The sequence below is a fragment of the Durio zibethinus genome, chromosome 24 (genome assembly GCF_047325235.1).
Source record: "Durio zibethinus cultivar Kanyao isolate XHJ-2024 chromosome 24, ASM4732523v1, whole genome shotgun sequence".
NCBI classification, from domain to species: Eukaryota; Viridiplantae; Streptophyta; class Magnoliopsida; order Malvales; family Malvaceae; genus Durio; species Durio zibethinus.
This window is the reverse complement of record NC_143185.1, coordinates 20,317,764-20,340,485: the sequence shown is the minus strand read 5'-3', so window position 1 is coordinate 20,340,485 and position 22,722 is coordinate 20,317,764. Positions and strand designations below refer to the sequence as shown.

Genomic DNA, 22,722 nt, shown 5'->3' with positions numbered 1-22,722 from the left:
TCGTTCGGTTTGAACTTATCGAAATTGTAGTCACAAATCAATTCATCTTTTTGATGTAGATTTTTAGCTTTTAAGACACATCTCCAATGTTCATCACTAGCATCTATCTTTAAAATTAATAGGTCATCTTGTTTAGGTAAATAGACCTTAGGTATAGTGGTTAGATCTGATTTTATCTGTTTGATAATATCAGAATCATTAGGTGTCCAAACAAAATTATTATCTTTATGTAATTTACGTAAAAGATAGCTTTCCTTTTTGGAAAGATTTTTGAAAAATTATCTACCATAATTAAGTATACCTAACAACTGTTGTAGCTGTTTGATATTATCCGGTTCGTCTAAAAAGTCTCTGATCTTGGAGATAATATGATATTGCAGGGTTAGTCCGTTTGCAGAAAGATTAAGATCAAGAAATTCAATTTTAATTTTTTCGAGTTCAACATTTTTTAGACTCAAAATAATACCATGTAAAATAAATTCTTGAGCAATAATATTCATATGTTTTCTGTGCTCATCTAAAGTATTAGAAAAGATTAAAATATTATCAATATATACACAACAAAATTATTTATGTTTGTTGAAAATATTGTCCATCTAACGTTGAAAGCTTTGAGGTGCGTTGCATAAACCAAAAGGCATAACAATCCATTGGTAATGGCTTGTTGGTGCACTAAAAGCAGTAAGGGATTTAGAGGTTTCTTTTAGCATAATTTGTCAAAAACCTGATTTACAATCAAATTTAGAAAAGTATTTAGCATTTTTTACTAAATTAATTAAAACATCTTTACGAGGGATAAAATAGTCATCAAAAATAAGATTTTGATTTAATTTCTTGTAATTAATAACCATTCGAGGTTTACCTTGTTTAATTTCAGAATGGTTTCTTACCATGAATGCTGGACTGGAATGAGGGCTAGTAGTTGGTTCTATCAGACCTTTGTCAAGCAATTCTGAAATTTGAACTTCAAATTCATCTATATGTTGTTTGGTATAGATCATAGATTTTACTTTAATAATCTCTTTTGGAGAATGAAAAGTAAGTTTACAGTATCTAAGACTGCATTTCCAAAGCTACAATGAGTTTTCACTGAAGTTTTCTTGCAAAATTCTATAAAGCCAATAGCTTTAAGTTAAAAAATATGTGTTATTTCTGGTCGAAAACCATCATCACAAACATGATTATGCTTGGATAAAAAAAGAACATCTATTGATTTTTTGTCAATAGTAAAAACAAGATAATCGAAATAAACAGAAAATGGTAAATACCTATGTATAAAATTATTTCCTAACAGAATGTCTCCATGCATATTAGGAAAACATAATATTTTAGTTATAATGAATTTTTTATCATTTAAGGCAATAGGTATATTTTTTGCCTTTATGCTAACAATGGTTTCTTTACCATCGATACCTACTATTATTATAGGATGCTTTATGGGTTGCCATTTTGTTGATGGTAAAACATTAGGTTGACAGCTAGAGATTGTTGCTCATGTGTCAATCAAAATATTTAAACTATAGGGTTTATAGTTTTGAAAATAAAAATAACCTTCTATATAAGTATAATATCTTACCTTGTTGGCAAATGATATTATTTCTTTAGAAATACGAAAATTATTTATAGAATGAAACATTTTAATATCTTTATTTTTAGTTTTTCTAGAAGAAAAAGTATGTGAGTTAATCACAGAATTAACACAATGATAATAGGTTTGATTATCAACTGTACCTTATTGAGATGGATTATCTCTTGTAAAAATAAAAATTTGAGCATTATCAGTATTACTTGATTGGAGCATATTATTTGCTCTTCTGAGGGCTTCTGTATTGTTTGTACTATGAAAACCTGAAAAAAAACTTTGATAAAGAGTACAAAAAGATTGATTACTAGTTATACTCTCAATATCATCATCTGGTTATGTTCAAAAACATTTATGGGTGGTAAAATCAGGTTTGGATTAAAACTGGTTGATTCATTTGGATTTTTAAAGTAAAGATTTTTTCCTGATGAAAAAAATTCTAAACTTGGTACTTTTTATTTTTTAGAAGTATTTGAAAGATCTTCGAGACACCATCTTTTTAGGATTGATAAGTCTGCAAGATTTACTAGTCTAGGTTTAATTTCTGAATCAAAGGTGTTTGGTTCAAAATTTTCAATAATATTAGAATCTATTGGTTTGATAAAAGTATTAGTACTATTTGTAAATTCATATACCGCTAACCAGTTGATTGAAAGATCATGCGAAGTCGATTCGAAATCAAAATTAAGTATTTTGATTCGAAGACATAAACATTTTTCAATGTTTTCATCAAAAATAGAAATAAAATAGTTTGGTTTAACTTTAAATAAAACTACTTCTACTGCTAAATTGGATTGGATTCCTCCGATTACAGCGTTAGCAGGGTTTTGAAATCGATGATCCATTAAAACAGCTATTATGGGAATATCCTTTGTGGATAAAAATAGTAGTTTAATGGTGATCAAAATCATTCCTATATGAATGTATTTGACTTTTGGATATCTAAAAAAAAATGATTTATTTTTTTTAGTAAAAAGAGAAATTTCTACTGATCCTTGTTTAGAATCGTTAGCGACTGTGTTACCAGATAGTTTTTCTATATGGCGTTTAGACTAAGGTTGAAATTTTTTAGACCAACTTGTTTTGTAAATCTCATTTGGTTTGATGAGTTGTAATTTTTTTATTTTTTCATCAGAAATAAAATGAGTTTTTCTCATAATATTTTTGAGTTTAACCATACCTTCTTCGTTGGTAGTTGTTGTACCTATAGAAGAGGTTACTGATGCTGTATCTTGGTTAGATTCAGTATTTAACATAAAAATAAAATCTGATTCTTCTTCAGAGAAACTATTATTAGTTTTTGAAAAAACTTCACAATAAATTTCTTCATCAGATAATTCATCAGCAAAACAAATTTGAAGAAAACTGTCACCAAGTTTTTTGACCATTTTCTTCGCACCTTTTCATTTGTTAAGACAAGTATTTGCATAATGACCTTCTTGATCACAGAAAAAATATTTATAATTATTTTTAGAAGATTTTTTCTTCTTGTTAACAACAAATTTACCTTTTTTAGGTTTAAAAGTTGTGGGTTTTTATTTTTTCCAAAAATATTTTCGTTTTTTCTTAAAACGATTTTTCTTTGAAAAAGATTATTTATTACAACCAAATTCAAATTCATTTTTTAAAATCTTTATACATTGTTTATACGAAAGTTTGGATTTTACCTATTTTACAATTTTTTGCTTGAGGCAGTATTCTATTACCTGATTTTGAACGTAGTGTATTCTACATCCAAAAGTATCATACAGTTTTATACTGAGATTTGCAATATGAACAGTTTTGAGTTTTAACTCAAGGTAAACAAAGTAATTTTGTGAACATAATTCATCCTATGGTGAGGGAAGTTTGAGAAAATATTGTTGTAACTAAAATTTTGAATGTTTTTCATCCAATTTTTGATATTCAGAAAGATATTTTTTAAAAAAAACATCTAAAAATTTAATATCACATAATTTTATTTTAGATAAAATAAATTGAGTAGGATCTAGGAATTCTATACTATTATAAAACTTATTTTTCAGGGTTATATCTTTCAAAAGTTGAGGTACCAAATTTCGCTGATCACTGGTCCTTGGATGGAAGCAAGGGTGTGCTGTGGCTGGGGTTTGAATTGCCTGCTTTGTTTGGTTTGCCGGTGTAGAAAAAGGGGTGGACTTTGGACGTTGGAATCGTGGCTTGGGCTTTTGTTTAGGGTATTTTTGGGTATAAAAGATAAATTAATTATTTTTTATTAAAAATTATTAATATATGATTAGAGGTATTTTTTGTGTTTAAATTAATTTACTAAATTAAATCAAATTAATATAAATAACATTTGTCAATTGGTTATATTATTATTTTATTTCATAAATTTTTTATTTTTATATATAAATAAAATTATATAAATAATATTTATTTTATTTTATTTTTTATTTTTTACTCTCTTTCTAACTTTTTACAATCAATTTTTAATTTAAATATCAAAATACAAATATAAAACACTTTTTTATTTTTATTCTTATATACTTTTTTTTTTAATAAAAATTTTACTATTTCTACCCTCAATTCCAAACTCCACACCAATAATTCGTTGATAGGGTTTAAGAAACTTAAAAAACAAAAAATCTGATATGACAGTGACATGATTTAGATAAATAAGTTCAAAAAGCCCACTGTTACAAAATACTCGAGGAACAGTCCAACACCATCGGCACCTCCTCTGCGCTTGTCCTAAAGTAAGTCAGACCACTTCGCTACACGACAAAACAACACCTCCCCACAACTTGCCCAAAAACCCTCGAGTAAACGGTAAAATAAAATTCCAAACTCTTCTCTGTTCTTAAACAATGAATAGTGTATCAGTCAGATTAGATTAACATAAATATTTAAATAATTTTGTTTCATATATAAATTTTTTTTCTCTTCTGAAAAGCAAGCCAGCGAGAGCAATTAGACCAAAGAACTTGATCAAGATCTTTCTCTCTTTCATGTCTCTTCTCTTTCTCTAAAAACTTTCACATGAAGTTCTGTGGTTTTTATCCTCTTTCTTTCTCTATGCTCTTTTTGAGCCGCCCTATATAAAGTTATCCATATCTGATCCTCTTTCTCTGTTTTATTGAGATATATTTGGTGTAGTTGAGATTGTTGTGTTCTTTGATTCGGCTTTGACCGTCGGATCTTTCAGCTCTAGGGGTTAGTGATTCGATTTGCTTTCTGGGTTTTGATTTTTTTATCTTTCTGGGGTCTTGGATTGAACTTTAGAGCCTTAGAGCTGGTTTTCAGTGTTTGGGTTTAATCATTGAGCTTCTCTGGGTACTGTAAACTTTGGTCAGAGACTTAGCAGAGAGCCGGTAGGTGGCCTACAGAGCAAAAAAGAAATAGAAAAAGAAAAGCAGATTGACTGGTAGATAAAAGCGAGAGAGAGAGAGAGAGAGAGAGAGAGAGAGAGAGAGAGAGACATAAAACAAAGCCCTGGAAAGAAATAAAAGAAGAAGAAGCAGAAACCCAACTTTGTATGTGAAAAGGATATTTTAGGATTGTGGGATAAATGCTGTAGATTGATTTCAAGGAAACTCTTTTTTGAAGTCATGCCGGTCGACTTAGATAATTCCTCCACCGCTTCAGGTGAAGCTAGCGTCTCTTCCTCCGGTAACCAAAACCCACCTCCCAAAGCCACAGCCAAGAAGAAACGTAACCTCCCTGGAATGCCAGGTACCGTAAAATAACTATCCAATAACCAATAAATAGCCAACTTTGGCTTTTTCTTTTTCTTTTTTTTTTTTAATTTTTGGTACCTTGTTCCTTTATCAATTTCTTTTTTTTTTTTTGGTTGCTATAGATCCAGATGCAGAGGTGATTGCTTTATCTCCGAAAGCTCTTCTAGCCACGAACCGATTCGTTTGTGAAATTTGCAATAAAGGGTTTCAAAGGGACCAAAATCTTCAGCTTCATAGACGAGGTCATAATTTACCATGGAAGCTGAGGCAGAGATCGGGTAAGGAAGTGAAGAAGAGAGTTTATGTTTGTCCCGAGCCCTCTTGTGTCCATCACGATCCAACAAGAGCTTTAGGCGATCTTACGGGAATTAAGAAACATTTCTGTAGAAAACATGGAGAAAAAAAGTGGAAATGCGATAAATGTTCCAAAAAATACGCTGTTCAGTCTGATTGGAAAGCTCACTCTAAGATTTGTGGAACTCGAGAGTACAAATGTGATTGTGGAACTCTGTTTTCCAGGTTTTCAAAACAATCTAAAGATTCGATTTGTTTTTGAAACAAATCAGATATTTTTGTGGGTTTGATTGTTAATTTTGTTTAGGTTTTCTTTTGCAGGAGAGATTGTTTTATCACCCACAGGGCTTTCTGTGATGCGTTAGCAGAGGAGAGTGCTAGAGCTCAAACACAACCTCAGCCACAGAATCAGAATCATGCTGTGGCGAATCCGAGTTTGAAATCCGACCCCAAAGTTCAGGCTACGGATTCATCATCACCACCTGCGCCTGCGCCTACTCCTGCGCCTGCATCCGTATCGACACCAGCACCAGTGCAAGTTTCAGCTTCAACTCCAGCTGCTCCAGCGGTGCCTCAGTCAACTAGTGATTTATCTTCTTCAGTTTTGCCAATTCAAAGTTCTGGTAAGTTTTATATATTACTAAATTTGGAAATTTTCGATCTTGTTAGTTTCAATTTTGTCCGTTCTGGTTTTGTTTAAATTAAAAAAAGAAATTTTTTTTTTTTTTGTTGTTATTATGTCTTTGGATGCATCTTGGAGCGTAGTAGTTTTTTTGTCTGTTACTGGTCTTTGTTGTTATCTGGATGTCTTACTAACTTGGCTGGTGAGACTTGAGATTTCGGCGAGGAAGGAAAGAAGGAAAATAAACTCATTTACTAAACTGTGAGTTTCAATTTCTGCAATCTTGATAAAAGACCAAAGTGATTCAAAAGCTAAAAGAAAAGAAAAGTAGATTTAGAGAAAAGAAACCATTATTGGTTCTGCTTTTTGCTCTAAAGTTCTTTCATAAAGATAAGTCTTCTAACTTTCCATGCCTCAGCCAAAAAAAAAACTTTCCTTGCCTCAATGTTTAGGCTTTTAAGTAAGGTCCCCTAATGTTTCATTTGTCTTCTATCTCGGTTATTGTTATAGAATTGCCTGAAAATCCCACTCCTATGGTGGAAGAAGTTCCTGCTCTGGTAGGCCTAAATGGAAGTTGTAGCACTAGCACCAGCTCAGTTAGCAATGGTAGCAGCAGCAGCAGTGTGTTTGCTAGCTTATTTGCATCCTCAACTGCATCTGTGAGCTTACAACCTCCGGCTTTCACTGACTTAATTCAAGCTATGGGTCAACCAGATCGTCCAGCTGACCTTGCTCCATCTACATCCACTGAACCAATTTCTCTATGCCTCTCATCCAACCATTGCTCATCAATATTCGGTGCTGCAGGGCAAGAGCGCAGGCAGTATGCACCACTACCACAACCTGCTATGTCTGCTACAGCACTACTGCAGAAAGCCGCTCAGATGGGAGCAGCAGCAACTAATGCATACTTGCTTCGTGGTTTTGGTATAGTTTCATCATCTTCATCGTCTGTGCAGCAAGACAATATGCAATGGGGTCAGGGACAAGTTGAACCCGAAAATGTCTCTGTTGCAGCAGGGCTTGGACTTGGGCTTCCTTGTGATGGAAGTTCAGGATTAAAGGAATTGATGATGGGAACTCCTGTATTTGGTCCTAAGCAAACTACTCTTGATTTTCTTGGGTTGGGGATGGCTGCTGGTGGCAGTCCCAATGGTGGCCTGTCAGCTCTAATTACCTCCATTGGAGGGGGACTAGATGTTGCTGCTGCAGCAGCAGCATCTTTTGGAGGTGGAGATTTTACCAGCGAGGACATTGGAAGAAGCTCATGACTTGGGAGAAATGAGAATTATTCTTCTCCATTTGACTTTGAGAAAAATATTCATTGTCCAGGGCCATCTAGCATGGAACTATTCGGGGTTGCAGAAGAAAACAATGGTAAAATATAATTTTCATATAATTTTCATAAAAGATCTAGCGAAAATGACTTTCTTGGGGCAGTATAGCCTTTGTAGTATAAGTTAAAAATCAGCTGTATTAGGAAACTGGATGTGTAAGTTTGCTCTAGCTAGAAAAAATGAACATCAACATCCTTGTAAAGAGTTTTGGGTAAAGGGGAGGCGTTCGGACATTCTTTGTGTCAGGTAGATAAGCTTGGAAACATCAGCAAAACAGCAGGTGGGATGTATTTAGGCTATTAAGACTTGTAGCTCCAGGGTAGTGGATAGTGTGGAAAAGCATCATGAACTGGCAAATTGCTGAAAATGGAAGGATTTTGGTTGATCTGATCCAGTGGGCTGGATTAAGGTTCCACTTCGTTTGAACCAAGTCAACCTTAAACCAATCTGTTATTATATTTGCAATTAATTTAAATTTGTTGTTTTATTTATATTGTTTTCATTCTTTCCGAAGCTTACAAAACAATGGCTGGAGATTCTCAGAAAGCTCCATAAAATCCATCAAGGGAAAAAGGAAAACTTGAGAAGCGGGAATGAACTCAAATTCTTCCTGGGTTTCTTGTCGAAGCAGAGCAAAAGTTTCCTTTTTATCCTTTGAAAAGATAGAAGTTAATGCCGTCAGAGGCAGATGTTGGGTCATTACTGACTGCAGAATCCATTGGACCACAAAAAAGGAGAAAATAACTGTGCAATGTAGGGTAATTTTCATGTACATAATTGGAGATAGAAAAATCTATCAAATGTAGATATCATTGGGGTCCCCTCCTTGATCTTCTCAGGCCTTCGAAAGTCCTAGCCCCCTGAGAATGACATCTTAATGATCCTTTCTAGCTAGGATTTTAAATGCTAAGTTGTCGGTTGACAGAGAGGGATGGCCCCCTGATTGCACTTTGTCGTTGCTTTCTTGTCATTTTTCAGTTTCAGGGGAAAATCAACCCTCTACAATACTCTCTGTATTTAGCCGCCGCCCTTGCGTCTTTAACTGTCTTTCTCTTCTTCTCCATGTTTGTTTCCGTTGTTTTCACTGCAATTTGATGATTTTTTAATAATGTAATCTTAATCTTAGTAGCAGTTTTTTTTTTTTTTTTTTTTTATATTAGGAGGATAAAATTTTAATAAAAAATTTTTAATTTAAAATTAAAATTTTAATATCTTTTTAGGTGTATTTAATCACTAAGTTAAAGATTAAAATAGCAGTTAAGTTATAGTATAAATATAATAATACGTGAGCTTTGATGATTTAAGAAATTATTACAGATATCGATTTTGTCTGAATTTATTATTTTTAGTTCTTGTTTATTAATAATAATAAATTGATTTACTTAAAATTAAAAATTAATTAATTAAAAATTATTTAAAAAATCATATAAAATATATATATATATAAAAAAAAGAGAACTAGGATGACAGTGGTGCCTTGCACGACACCGCTGGCCACCCACCTATGTCCCTTCACCATACCCTATAGTCATTATACCAGTTCCTACGACCATTATCCATCCCCCTCTTGAGCTTTTTAAAACCCTCCAGCTTTTTCCCCGTAAGGCTCTTTGGAACAAAAAAAAAAAAAACTTTCAGACAGAAGCTAAAAAAACACAAACAAATCCAGAAACCCCAAGGCCAAAACAGAAAGCCAAAAAAAATCAACACGAAAAAAACACAAAAATAAAAAAAACAGTCTTCATCGAATCGACGAATAACCTAGCGCCAATAAGATACCTGCAACAAAAAAGAAAGATCATTAGTTTGAGTATTTAAAAAATAAGATAAAAAATTTCAAAACTTGATCTACGAGAATCGAGGTTGTTTCCGATGAAAGTGGTACCAAATCTGAGCTCAGGAGATTGAACGGAACCTCCTGATCAATTTTAAAAATTTTTAATCATTGGCGACCATCATCGGTGGTGACCTAGGCGAGAACCCCGGCGCTCTCCCCAGAGCTCTTTCTTCATTTTTTTTTTTGAAACAAAGAATAATAAACAAAAAAAAACTTTAGTTATATATAGAAAAGCAAAGCTCAAAACAATGTCATTTTGGGCAGGGGAGGATTTGTGTGTGGACCCAGACTCGACTCGAGGTCCATGCAATCGACCCGCCAACCTGGTTCTTCGATAACTCTAGATCGATTTGACCAGACCGGATCTAATCGCTCCTTAGATAAGTCCAAACCGTTCCTCAAACCGTTCCTCAATCGGTTCAACCGAACAGCGCGTCAAATCGACCCCTTTTCGGTCTAACCGAACTGTCATTGATCGATCCGGTTCAAGTAAAAAAAAATTTTTTTGTTAAATTTTTTAATTTTTTTATATATTATTATTTTTGTTATTTTAAGTATCTTTTTTATATTTATGCATGAAAAGTTCTTAAATTTGTTAGGATAAATTTTTAATTATTTTAATAATAATAAAAAGGAAAACAAGTAAGATAATAAATAAATATATATTAAAAATGCTCAAAATAATAATAATAATAAAAATAAAATAATTTTTCTTATTTTTCCTATCTAGATGTTGGAGGGAATAAAATATATTCGTAAAAATAATTTCGCTTAGATGTTGAAAAATTATTATTAATAAATATTCATTAAAAAGAAATATATAAGAAATTTTTGATTAAGTTTAAAAAATTATTAAAATCGAACTTATTCCGAAAATTCGCTTAGATATTCGAGATTTTTAGAGATGTTCGAGTTTTCTTAAAAACGAAACCTTAAACATTAATTCTAAAATCCAAAACCCCTAAAATTCAAAACCCTAAAATCCGAATCTTTAAAATCTTGAAACCTTAGCCTTTAAAACCTCTACTCAAACTCTTACTCAAAACATTCTGAAAATCTTAAGGACACGTGTGAAAATCTCATTTGAAGTAATATGGTTCTGAATGTCGCCTAGATGATGGAGTATTTAGGAAACTTTACTTCCTTAAGTTTTTTACACAAATTCTTAATTCACATTAATAATAATATTAATAAATAAAAAGTATAATAGTAAATTGGGATCTTAAATATAAACAGTCGCACCTAAGCTCTGCCTAGATGTTGGAGAGTTGGGGTAGTCTCATTATACTTAAGAATCCAACTTTTAAATTACATTTTATTTTACATGATATTTATTAGCATACATACGTTAGCGTGTTATCATTGATAATTATCTGCATTATTCTCTCTTTAATTTTTATTTACTATTTGATGATAAAATATTTTATAATAAAAAAAGAATAATACTTTTAAAAAAATTGTGATATTATAAAATAAAGTAAAAATAACATTTCGAAGGAAATAATTCTTGGTACTCTGCCTAGATGTTGGAAAATCACTAACAATTATCTTCTATAAAAATTGTTATTTCATTTTAAGGATTATCGCGTTAAATCTTAAGCGAAAAGAGTTATTTTAAATTCTACCTAGATGTTGAAGAATTTTAAAATAATTCTTTAACTTTAAGATTTTCTCAATATTTTTAAATAAAGAGCTTTAGCAAAATTTTATTTTTCAAATGAAAGGAATTAGTGTTAAATTTTAAATTGAAACCATTTTTATCCAATACTGAAAATAGTGCATAATTAAATGGTACTAATTTATGGGCGTTGTGGGGGTGTTAATCCTTTCCCAGACGTAACCAACTTTCGAGCCTAATATGATTTTTCGTAGATCAAAATTTATCTTTTTGATAAACTTAAAACTCATTTTTATAGTTTTGTTAAAAAGATAAATTTTTGGATGGTCAATCACACCCTAAAAAAGATTGGTGGTGACTCTCCTTTTATTTCTCTCGATTTTAAAATTTTTTACGTCTGGCGATCTCAAAATCGTTACGACAGCTTGGCGACTCCACTAGGGACTTTTGAGAGTTAAGCCAAATTTTAGTTATGCGCTATTAATAGCTGTTGGATTTAATTGATTTTATTTGATATTTAATTTAATTCTCTTTATTTTAATTTTTCAAAATATATACATACAAGTTAATAAATAAAATAAATTGCTTGTTAGCTATTACTTTATTTTGATTTTGTGTTTATCATTTATTCATGTTATCTTGATTAATACATTACTTTGCACGCACTTTGTATATTTACTCGCACACATGAGCTCTAAACCTGGGCTTTTTCCCTTTTAGAAGGAAGTGAAGTAGCTACGCTCTCGTGAGGTGATAACCTCCGTATTTGCTAGCGAAACACTTTCACTCATATTGAACCCTTTTCGATAGTAGCTTGTAATGGATGAGGATCGAAAAACCTTATTGGTCTATAACGAACGATGATGTGAGGAATAATCTGGGAACCGTTAGACGCATAAACCTTAACCCAGCATATCGTGAGCCATATGAAGCTAGCCTAGGGTAGAGCCTTGCCAATCTTTTTTAGAAATAACTAAAAATAGATGATAAAAGAAAAATATTTTCTTGAAAAAAATAAATTTTCTCTTTACATGTAGTTCATTCATTTGGTAATTGTTCAAATTTTACAATTTCATAAAATATTTTAGAATAAAGTGATTTTTGTTAAAGCATTATCCAACAAGCCAAAAAAAAATTAAAAAAAAGGTTTTCAAAAAAATTAAAGATTTTTCTTAAATTCTTTGTTGATTGGCCCAATCAAAAAATCAATTTTCATGTCCTAGTTATTTTGTTTTTCCCTATAAAATTTTTTTTATATATTTTGTTTCATCTTTTGCATTTCATACATCATAAAAAATAATACATGTATCCCATCCCATATGCATCATAAAAGGTAGTGTCAGTTTCACTAGGTTGGCATAATACAAGCATTACATTCCATGTAAAAATATAACATGCACTTGATAAGTTCATGCATTCCATACAAGTATGCTGTATTAGTCATAGGAATACATCTCATCATTCATGTAAATATCTCATTGCATTTCATGCATATAAATTCATGAATGGTAGGGTCGTATGGAACAAACGTTGCATTTCATATCCCACTATCCCTGCAACATAACATTCCTTACATACACATTTATGGTTGATAAAAATTTTCATTTGGGTCATTTGTATATGTAAAAATCTATTGTCATAGGCATATATGCATTTCATGACATTCTTTAGCCATCGTATTTATGTATTCATACTTCGTGTGTCATTATTTTTGTGATATTCATTCAATAAAGGTAGTAATCTAGAATTTTTTTGTCTAAGTCCTGGAATAAAATGTCTATCTTAGTAGAAATCAGAGTGACCAAAATGAGAAATCAATTGGAAGCAAGGATTAGTGCTTTGGAGTTGATCAAGAGAAATTATAGCTCGATCTTCGAGAAATGAAACAACAGATGGCTCTATTGATAAAAATGATTAAAAGTAGTGGTATGGTTTAGTTAGTTACTCCTCAAAGACCATTGTCACTTCCATCAAGTCAATGTCAATTGGCTCTCGTTATTTTCAGCACTTTGCCAGAGCATGTTAAAGTATTTGGTGATTTAAACAGTGACCAAGGTTTGAGCGAACTCAAGAGAGGAATAGGTGAACTAGCCATATAAATGATTGAGCTCAAAAGTTTGATTTCCAAGAATGAGCCAGCTGGCTTCAAACAACCTTCACAAACTATCCCGATTCCAAACTCACATCAAAATCTTTCTTATGACTACTTCCAACCTCATTTCTAAGCACCTAGGATTAAACCTTCAAATATCATGCGATCTTCAAAAATTTCACACCTGAATCCATATCCACCATCTCATATTTCACAATCATTTGTTCAACATGCTATCCTGTCACACTTCATCAACCCAATCTTTAACCCAGAGTTTTTTAATTCACTTCAAGACCAACCATACCACCATCTTTTCAACAAAGCAAACCAACTATAAGGTAGAAAAACTCTAGCAACACTAAAGGAAAAGCCTCTATTGGTCCAATATCTATGTTCTACACAGAGTTATACCCGCTGCTTCTCGAAAACTACCTCATTGCCCCTATCCTTGTTGAACCTCGCAAATCACCTTTTTTCAAATGGTATGACCCAAATTCTCGATGTAAATACCATTTTGGTATCACAGGCCATTATTTAGAATATCGTATCGCTTTAAAACATAGGATGCAATGACTGATGAAAGTTGGATATCTGAGTTTTGATGCCAAGATGAAGCCAGTTATTCATGCGAACCCTTCTTTGATCCATGTCAAGATGGTAGGCAGTGCTGTAGGCAACAACAGGGTTGGTCAAGATGATGAATAAAAAGCTTTTTAAGTAAAGAGTTGTCCTTCCTAGTAATCACAGTCAATTATTTTTTAGGTGAGACAAAGGGAAATGGGAGCAGGTCTGGCACTTTTTGGTCCTAGCCCTAGAATGGTTCATGATTTGTAAACTTGATGCTTTTAAAAATGAATTAAAACTTCTTTTAACCTAAATTTTTTATGAATTGATACATCTGTTTATTTTATTGGCGTGCCTAAAAGAGTGTAAGAAAGAATGATGGTTGCAAGTATGTCTTCACCAAACTTTTAAGACAGAAAAGATATATCTAGATGACCCATTTTGAATATAGGATGGAATTCAAGTTTTCCCTCACCAAAATAATAAAATTTGACTTATATATCATGCATCATTTACTTGAATTCATTGCTTTTCATGCCAGCTAAGGACAAAGAATGATAATTATAAATATACTTTCGTCAAACCTTCGAAGTAATTTTTTTATATAATAAATTCATGTCATGCATTTCTGACTTTTGATAATTAATAAAAGATTCAAGGATAGTTATTCTAAGAAATGAGGTTAGTTGAGTCTGCACACTTATAGCACTCGAGTCAGTATCAGAATCATAAAAAATAAAAATACCGATTGAATGGACAGAGTAAAAAAAGCCCAAAGAGATATTAGTGAAATAGTTATGAGAATACAACAAAACATGAACGGCAGTTGACAGAATTAAAATAGATGTTAGATGAGTTGACAAAAGGAAAAAGAGTTATTGAAACACATGGGGTAAGGGGGGAAACAATTGTTGAGACACCATTGTATCCATCTGGGTCCATATATGTTCAAGACCCTCATATGTCATAAGTACCTCCAACTACTCATCAACCTTTTACTGACATTTTTGTCGAGTTACCCTCAGTTTAGACAAATGTCAACCCTAGGCATACTCTTCATGACTCCACTACTGTGCCTAATTGGATGATGTTAAAGAATCAAAAAAATTAAAAAAGGTGCCAGATCCATCAAGAGATACAGTGATGAAAGATAAATTTGATTTGTTAGAAGAGATATTGAAAGTAATTGAAAGCCATGATATGTACAAGAATATTGGTGCCAACGAGTTTAGTCTAGTGTCTGATCTTGTTATTCCATCAAAATTTAAAGCCTCAAATTTTAAGAAGTATGATGGAATGAAATGCCCTTTAACACATATCACCATGTATTATAAAAAAATGACAGGTTGCACTCATAAAGATGAGTTATTGATCCACTGCTTTTAAGATAATCTCACTAGGCCTGCGATAATATGGTATGCTTAGTTAGACCGAAGTAAGATTTATTCTTGGAATGACTTGGCTAGGGCCTTCCTAGCACAATACAAGCATGTTGAAGATATAGTGCCAGATAGGTTATCCTTGCAAAACATGAAAAAAAGATCAACTGAAACTTTCAGAGAATATGCATATAGATTAAAAGACATAGTAGCCCAAGTACAACCACCCTTGTCTGAGAAAAAAATTATTGTTCTGTTTTTCAATTCCTTAGACACTCCCTATTATGAAAAAATGATTGAGAATATCTCTAAAAACTTTTCGAACATGTTAATTTTTGATGAAATTATAAAAAATATAATCAAGAGTGACAGGATTAAGTTAAAAAATATGACAGATGTTGAAAAAAAAAGTACATCAAAATAGAATAAAAAAAGTGCAAGTAGTCACAATGGAGAGGCATTTACCTAATAGCTTTATCCCGTATGATCCTTATCCTGTTTATCAACCTCATCACCCTGCCATAAGCCATATCTTTTAAAACTCATATCTTTACCAACTAAGCTAGCATTTGAGCTTTTCAATAAATTCCCATCCTCAAATGGTCATTCATGATCTTGTTCTTACATTTGAACCCATCATCCAACCAACAAAGAATCGAAAGAGACCAAGAAATGATCAAAAGAAATTATCCATCCCTATTTTTCACATTTTGCCTTTGTTAATAGAAGGTTGATATCTCACTCTTGTGCCTCTAAAAATAAGACCAAATCCATCAGCAAGGAGTTACAATCCCAATGACAAGTATGATTATCATATGAGAGCAATTGACCACTCAACTAAAAAATACAGGTAGTTGAAAAAAAAGGTTGAAGATCTTATCAAGAATGGTATTCTAACTTCAGAGGTAATAGAATAATAGAAGTTGTTGACTCCATTCAATTGTCAAATGTGAGAAGCTGAGATGAAAAGAAAGGTTTCGAGTTTTGAAAATCATGATAGGATATTTTTTTTATTTTTTTTACTGTCTATGTATGACATGTGCATTATGTCTCTAGAAGTTATTTAACTTATTTTGAAAGAATTGAATACTTTGGATCTTTTTCATGAAATTTTCTCTTTATACATTTGTTTGAATAAAAGTCCCAAATAAGTAACTTTAAAAAAAAAAAAAAAATTTTTTTTGCAATAAGGATGGAAGGATTATTAAGGAAAAATGGTAATTACTGTTAGAAAAAAGCTTATCAAATACCTTAACACCTTTTTAAATACTTTCATGCCCCTAATCACTCAAATGATTGGACTCATCAACCATAGCCTTTCAAAGAATGTGACTTTGAGTTCATACTTTAAAAGGTCGATAATCTCTTCTTGGGCAAAGAACAAAAGAGATTAATTTTAAAAATTTATTCTGAATTTCAAAAATCAGATGCTCTTTCAAATTTTCCATTGGTAATTTAATGATTAGTAATTTTCAAAATACTCTTTTAAATACTTTCATGCCCCTAATCACTCAAAAGATTGGACTCATCAATCATAGCCTTTCAAAGAATGTGAGTTTGAGTTCATACCTTAAAGGGTCGATAATCTCTTCTTGGGTAAAAAACAAAAGAGATTAGTTTTAAAAATTTATTTTGAATTTCAAAAATCAGATACTCTTTCAAAATTTCAATTGGTAATTTAATGTGTGTCAAAATTTTAGACTAATCATTCAAATGATTGAACTCATCAATCATAGTCTTTTAAAGAATGTGAGTTCATACATTAAAGGATCGATAATCTCTTCTTGGGCAAAGAACAAAAGAGATTAATTTTAAAAATTTACTTTGAATTTCAAAAATCAGATACTCTTTCAAATTTTCAATTGGTAGTTTAATGATTGGTAATTTTCAAATACTTTTTTAAATACTTTCATGCCCCTAATCACTCAAATTATTGGACTCATCAATCATAGCCTTTCAAAGAATGTGACTTTGAGTTCATACTTTAAAGGGTCGATAATCTCTTATTGGGCAAAGACCAAAAGAGATTAATTTTAAAAATTTATTTTGAATTTCAAAAATCAGATACTCTTTTCAAAATTTTAATTGGTAATTTAATGTGTGTCAAAATTTTACCATGATCATAGACACAAAAATACTTAAATTTTTTTTCTCTCTCTTAAATAACCTTTATTCCATGTCTTAAGGCACATTGAGAAAAAGAAAAAGAATCCCTTTTTGCCTAAGACGATTTATACCTTCATACATTTTCTCTTCTTTTCACCAAAAAATGCCAAAAATATTTTAGAGCCCAAAAAACCTTTTGAACTATGCGATTAATCATATACGACTCGATCGTCATTAGAACCTTGAGTAAAAAAAAAAAGATGAGGCATCACAACAAAAAAAAAAAAAAAACAAATAAAGTAAAAAATAAATAAAAAATAAAAGAGACATCTTTAATGATTTGCTCCTCTAGTCAAGTGATCATGTTTGAAATGATGAATGGCCATCATTTTCTATCCTTCTCGTACATAAAAATTATCCATTTGCTATCCATTTGAGCCTATTAAATTTTTTATTTCAAAATAAACCCTAACCAAGGATCATTTTTTATATTAGGAGGCAAAATTAGGATACATTCAAGATTAACTTCAAGAAAAGTATCCGATATTGAAAGCGTCTAACCTGCCCCTCGAAGGTGAAAGTCTGAGACAAAAAGTGAACAAAACTTCAATTGAAAACTCAAGATTCAGGAAAATGAATAGCCAAAGATGAAGTTAGGCCTTTCTAAGGCAAAACAAAGAAACTGTAGAGATAAGAATCTAAAGCTTCAATTAGAATTCAAAAAAAAAAAAATATGTACCTTAAAAATAAGAATTCAGGATAAAAAAAGGGATGAATAAAGTTGCTGAAATGAAAGCCAAATGTTTCAAAAAAAAAAGCAAAAGAAGAAAGTCAAAGAATATTTCTCAGGATCTTTGGCCTAATTACCCTGAATAATATATTTTGAGCCTATTTATCAATTCTTTCAGAACCTTTAACCTCGGCCTACATTACGCACCCTGAAAAGCCCATTTTGATCAAATGTGGACACTTGGATTGAAGAGCAATATCCTTGAATTTGCATATACTTATTGAATTCTTCATTAGTAAGAAATATAGCTCTAAGGTGAAAACTTCAAAATGACAGTTTAGAGCTAAAGTCATTTTTAAGGCCCCAAAAATGAATTTCAGAGTTTCAAGATTCTATCCAAATAAAAGGTCTCGATACAAAACTTTTTGAAATACCAGTACCTTCTTTAAAAAAACAAAACCAGCCTTGTTCTCTTTTCAAATCTTGTTTGAAAAGTAATGGCTAGTTTTGACTCACATTAAAATATCAAGCTTTCAAGAAAAGTATTTTAAAAATTTATCTCTTTTGTGAGCCCAAGAGAAATTCTTGCAACTCTTGTCGAGCTTTTCATGAGATATACCACCAGTGAAAAAAAATTAAATTGTCAATTACCCCACCCATAAGCCTTTCAAATAGTAATCATCAATTTTCAAGAGATTCAGAAGTCTTAAAATTTTCATTCGATTATAAAAATACTTTATATGGCGTAATCTTCTAATCATTTTTGAAAATTTTAGAGGTTATTCGAGCATTTTGTATATAATACTAAGATCATTCTTTTTCATGAAAATGAAACATTAAAAATTTGAATAGAGATTTTTTTTAAAAAAAAAGTCGAAAAGAGTCTTTGTATTTGCTTTGCTTACACCATGAGAAAAACATTTGACTTACAAATAAAAAATAATAATAAAAAGAGACATTCATAGTTGCATCACTTGTTTGTGCATCATAAAAAAGATATTTGCATTTGTATCACTTGCATCTGCATCACAAGAAAAACATTCATATTTGCATCATTCACATTTGTACTTGTATAAGACATGTGCATTTACACCATAAAAAAAATTTACATTTGCATTATGGCATCTGCATCTTAAGAAAATGTATTTGTAGGGGCATATACATGAAAAGAACATTATCATTTACATTATGAAAAAGTTAAATGTATTTGCATCAAGCATCGCATTCTTGTATTGGCATTTACATTTGTATCGACATTTCCATTAGCATCATTTGATGAGAATAGACATTTGTATTTATCAATCTTGTAAGTATTAAAGACAAAAAAAAAGAGGGGGCATATTTTTAAAGTTTAAAGTCTATGTGTAAGAGGAACAGTTTTAATCAAAATTTCAAAGCCTTTATTTAAGAGGAGCCAATTTCAATTAAGATTTCAAAGCTTCTATTTAGAAGGAACCTTTTTCAGATAAGACCTTTAGAGTTTCAAAAATCTCTGATTAGGCGAAAGTCATATTTAAAAATATTTTCAAGTTTTCAATGTTTCATTACCTCTAATTAAGAGGAGCATTCAAAGATTTTGATATTTGTAAAACCTCCGGGCATGATTTCGATTCGCGGTGTTATCCCGATCGATTCTTTAATTTCAACTTACGGTATTATCCTAGTCGATTCTGTAAGATCTTCGAGCATAATTTCTAAGACCTGCTGACATAATTTTGATTCACGGTGTTATCTCGATCGATTCATTATGCTCGACTTGCAGTGTTGTCCCAATCGATTCTATAAGACCTTTGGATATGATTTTTGTAAGACCTCCGAGCATAATTTCTCGACTTACGATGTTATCCTAGTCGATTCTTTATTTCTCGACTCACGGTGTTGTCCTGATCATTTTTTTACTTCTCAACTTGCGGTGTCGTCTTGATCGTTTTCTTTATCACTTGACTTGTGGTTAAAAAAAATTTTATGATTTGCTTCCGGATAAAATCGTTGTCTTTATCTTTGTCCTATTTCTGATTCTCAGTAATGTGCAAAGAAGGACAGCTGTAGACACCAATTTTGTCTGGGTCTACTATTTTCAATTCTTATTTATTAATAATAATAATATTAGTTTAATTAAAATTAAAAATTATTTAAAAAATTATATAAAATATAAAATACTAAAAAAAGATATAAAATACAGAAAAAAGAAAACTGGGATGGCAGTGGTGCTTTGCATGGCACCACTGGCCACCCACCCCTGTTCTTTCACCATACCCTACAGCCACCCTACCAGTTCTTACAACCATTATCTGTCCCCCCTTTTTTAGCTCTTTAAAACCCCCAACCTCTTCCTCTTAAGGCTCTTTGGAACAAAAAACAAAAAAAAAAATCTCTTAAACAGAAGCTAAAAAACACAAACCAAACCAGAAACCCCATGCCAAAACAGAAAGTAAAAAAAAATCAACAAAAATAAATACAAAAATAAAAACCACAGTCCTCATCGAGTCAGTAAGAAACCCAGCGTTAATGAGATACCTATAACAAAAAAAAAGATCATTAGTTTGAGTCTTTAAGAAAAAAAAAAAAAGGAGTCAAAAACTTCAAAACTCGATCTACGAGAATCGAGGTTGTTTTCGATGAAAGAGGTACCAGATCTAAGCTTAGGAGGTTGAACGAAACCTCCTGGTCAATTTTGAAAATTTTCGATCACCGACGACCACCGTCGACGGTGACCCAGGCAGTGGCCTGCGCAATGGTCTGGTGACAGGACGGTGAGAGCCCCGGCACTCTCCCCCAGAGCTCTCTCTCTTTTTTTTTTTTAAACAGAGAAGAATAAACAAAAAAAAACTTTAGTTATATATAGAATAGCAAAGCTCAAAACGATGTCGTTGTAGGCAAGGGAGGATCAGCGCATGGACCCGGACCCAACTCGAGGTCCGCTCAATCGACTCGTCAACCTGGTTCCTCAGCAACTCTTGACCAATTTGACCTGACCGGATCGAACCACTCCCTAGATCGGTCTGAACCATTCCTCAATCGGCTCAACCGAACTGCGAGCTGAACCGATCCCTTTTTGATCAAACCGAACCGTAGTTGACTGGACCGTTGACCGGTCCGATTCAGATAAAAAAAATTTTTAAATTTTTTTATATATTATTATTTTTGTTATTTTAAGTATTTTTTTATATTTATGTATGATAAGTTCTTAAATTTGTTAGGATAAATTTTTAATTATTTTAATAATAATAAAAATGAAAACAAGTAAGATAATAAATAAATATATATTAAAAATGCTTAAAATAATAATAATAATAACAATAATAAAAAAATAAATTTTCTTATTTTTTCTGCTTAGATGTTGGAGGGAATAAAACATATTTGTAAAAATAATTCTGCCTAAATGTTGAAGAATTATTATTAATAAATTTTCATAAAAAAAAAATATAAGAAATTTTTTATTAAGTTTCAAAAATTACTAAAATCGAACTTGTTTTGAAAATTTGCCTAGATGTTGAGAATTTTTAGAGATGTTCGCGTTTTCTTAAAAACGAAACCTTAAACACTAATTCTAAAATCCAAAACCCCTAAAATCTAAAATCCTTTAAATCCAAACCTCCTAAAATCCGAAACCCCAAAAATCCAAACCCTTAAATCCAAAACCCTAAAATTTGAATCTTCAAAATCTTGAAACCCTAACCTTTAAAACCTCTACTCAAGCCCTTACTCAAAACATTCTGAAAATCTTAATGACACGTGTGAAAATCTCATTTGAAGTAATCTATTTTCGAATGTCGCCTAGAAGATGGGGTATTTAGGAAACTTTATTTCGTTAAGTTTTTTACACGAATTCTTAATTCGTATTAATAATAAGATTAATAAATAAAAAGTATAATTGTAAATTGAGATCTTAAATATAAACAGTCGCACCTAAGCTCTTTCTAGATGTTGGAGAGCCGGGGTTGTCTCATTATACTTAAGAATCTAACTTTTAAATTGCATTTCATTTTACATGACATTCATTAGCATACATACGTTAGCGTGTTATCATCGATAATTATCTGTATTATTCTCTCTTTAATTTTTATTTACTATTTGATGATAAAATATTTTATAATAAAAAAAAGAATAATACTTTTTAAAAAAATTATGATATTATAAAATAAAATAAAAATAACATTTCAAAAGAAATAATTCTTGGTACTCTACCTAGATGTTGAAAAGTCACTAACAATTATCTTTTATAAAGACTGTTATTTCATTTTAAAGATTATTGTATTAAATCTTAAGCGAAAAGAGTTATTTTAAATTCTACCTAAATGTTGGAAAATTTTAAAATAATTCTTTAACTTTAAGATTTTCTCAATATTCTTAAATAAAGAGCTTTAACAAAATTTTATTTTTTCAAATAAAGAGAATTAATGTTAAATTTTAAATTGAAATCATTTTTATCTAACATCGAAAATAGGATATAATTAAATGGTACCAATTTATGGGCGTTGTGGGGGTGCTAATCCTTCCCCACACGTAATCGACTCCGAGCTTAACCTGATTTTTTTAGACTAAAATTTATCTTTTTGATAAACTTAAAACTCCTTTTTATAATTTTATTAAAAAGATAAATTTTTAAGTGACCAATCACATCTTAAAAAAAATTGATGGTGACTTCTCTTTTATTTCTCTCGATTTTAAAATTTTTTACGTATGACGGTTTCAAAACTGTTATGACAACCGTCAAATTGCAGTACACTTTCTTTCAAATTATGTTATTTTACAGTCTTGTTACAGTTTCAATCAGGCAAATACTTCTGATTTCATGTCCTTTTGATAGAATCAGCAACCTGTATCTTTTTTTTTTAGCTATAACTAGGGTTCGAGATATTA

The 22,722-nt window shown here is 31.2% G+C and overlaps 1 protein-coding gene across 1 annotated transcript; it reads left to right on the top strand.

Moving 5' to 3' along the window:
• Positions 1–4,497: 4,497 nt before the first annotated feature.
• Positions 4,498–8,024, top strand: LOC111317163 (zinc finger protein GAI-ASSOCIATED FACTOR 1-like). The gene is made up of 4 exons (XM_022919551.2): positions 4,498–5,275; positions 5,403–5,799; positions 5,896–6,197; positions 6,707–8,024. The coding sequence occupies exons 1-4, from the start codon at positions 5,152–5,154 to the stop codon at positions 7,465–7,467; spliced, it is 1,584 nt and encodes a 527-aa protein (XP_022775286.1). The 5' UTR covers positions 4,498–5,151; the 3' UTR covers positions 7,468–8,024.
• The last annotated feature ends 14,698 nt before the right edge of the window (positions 8,025–22,722 follow it).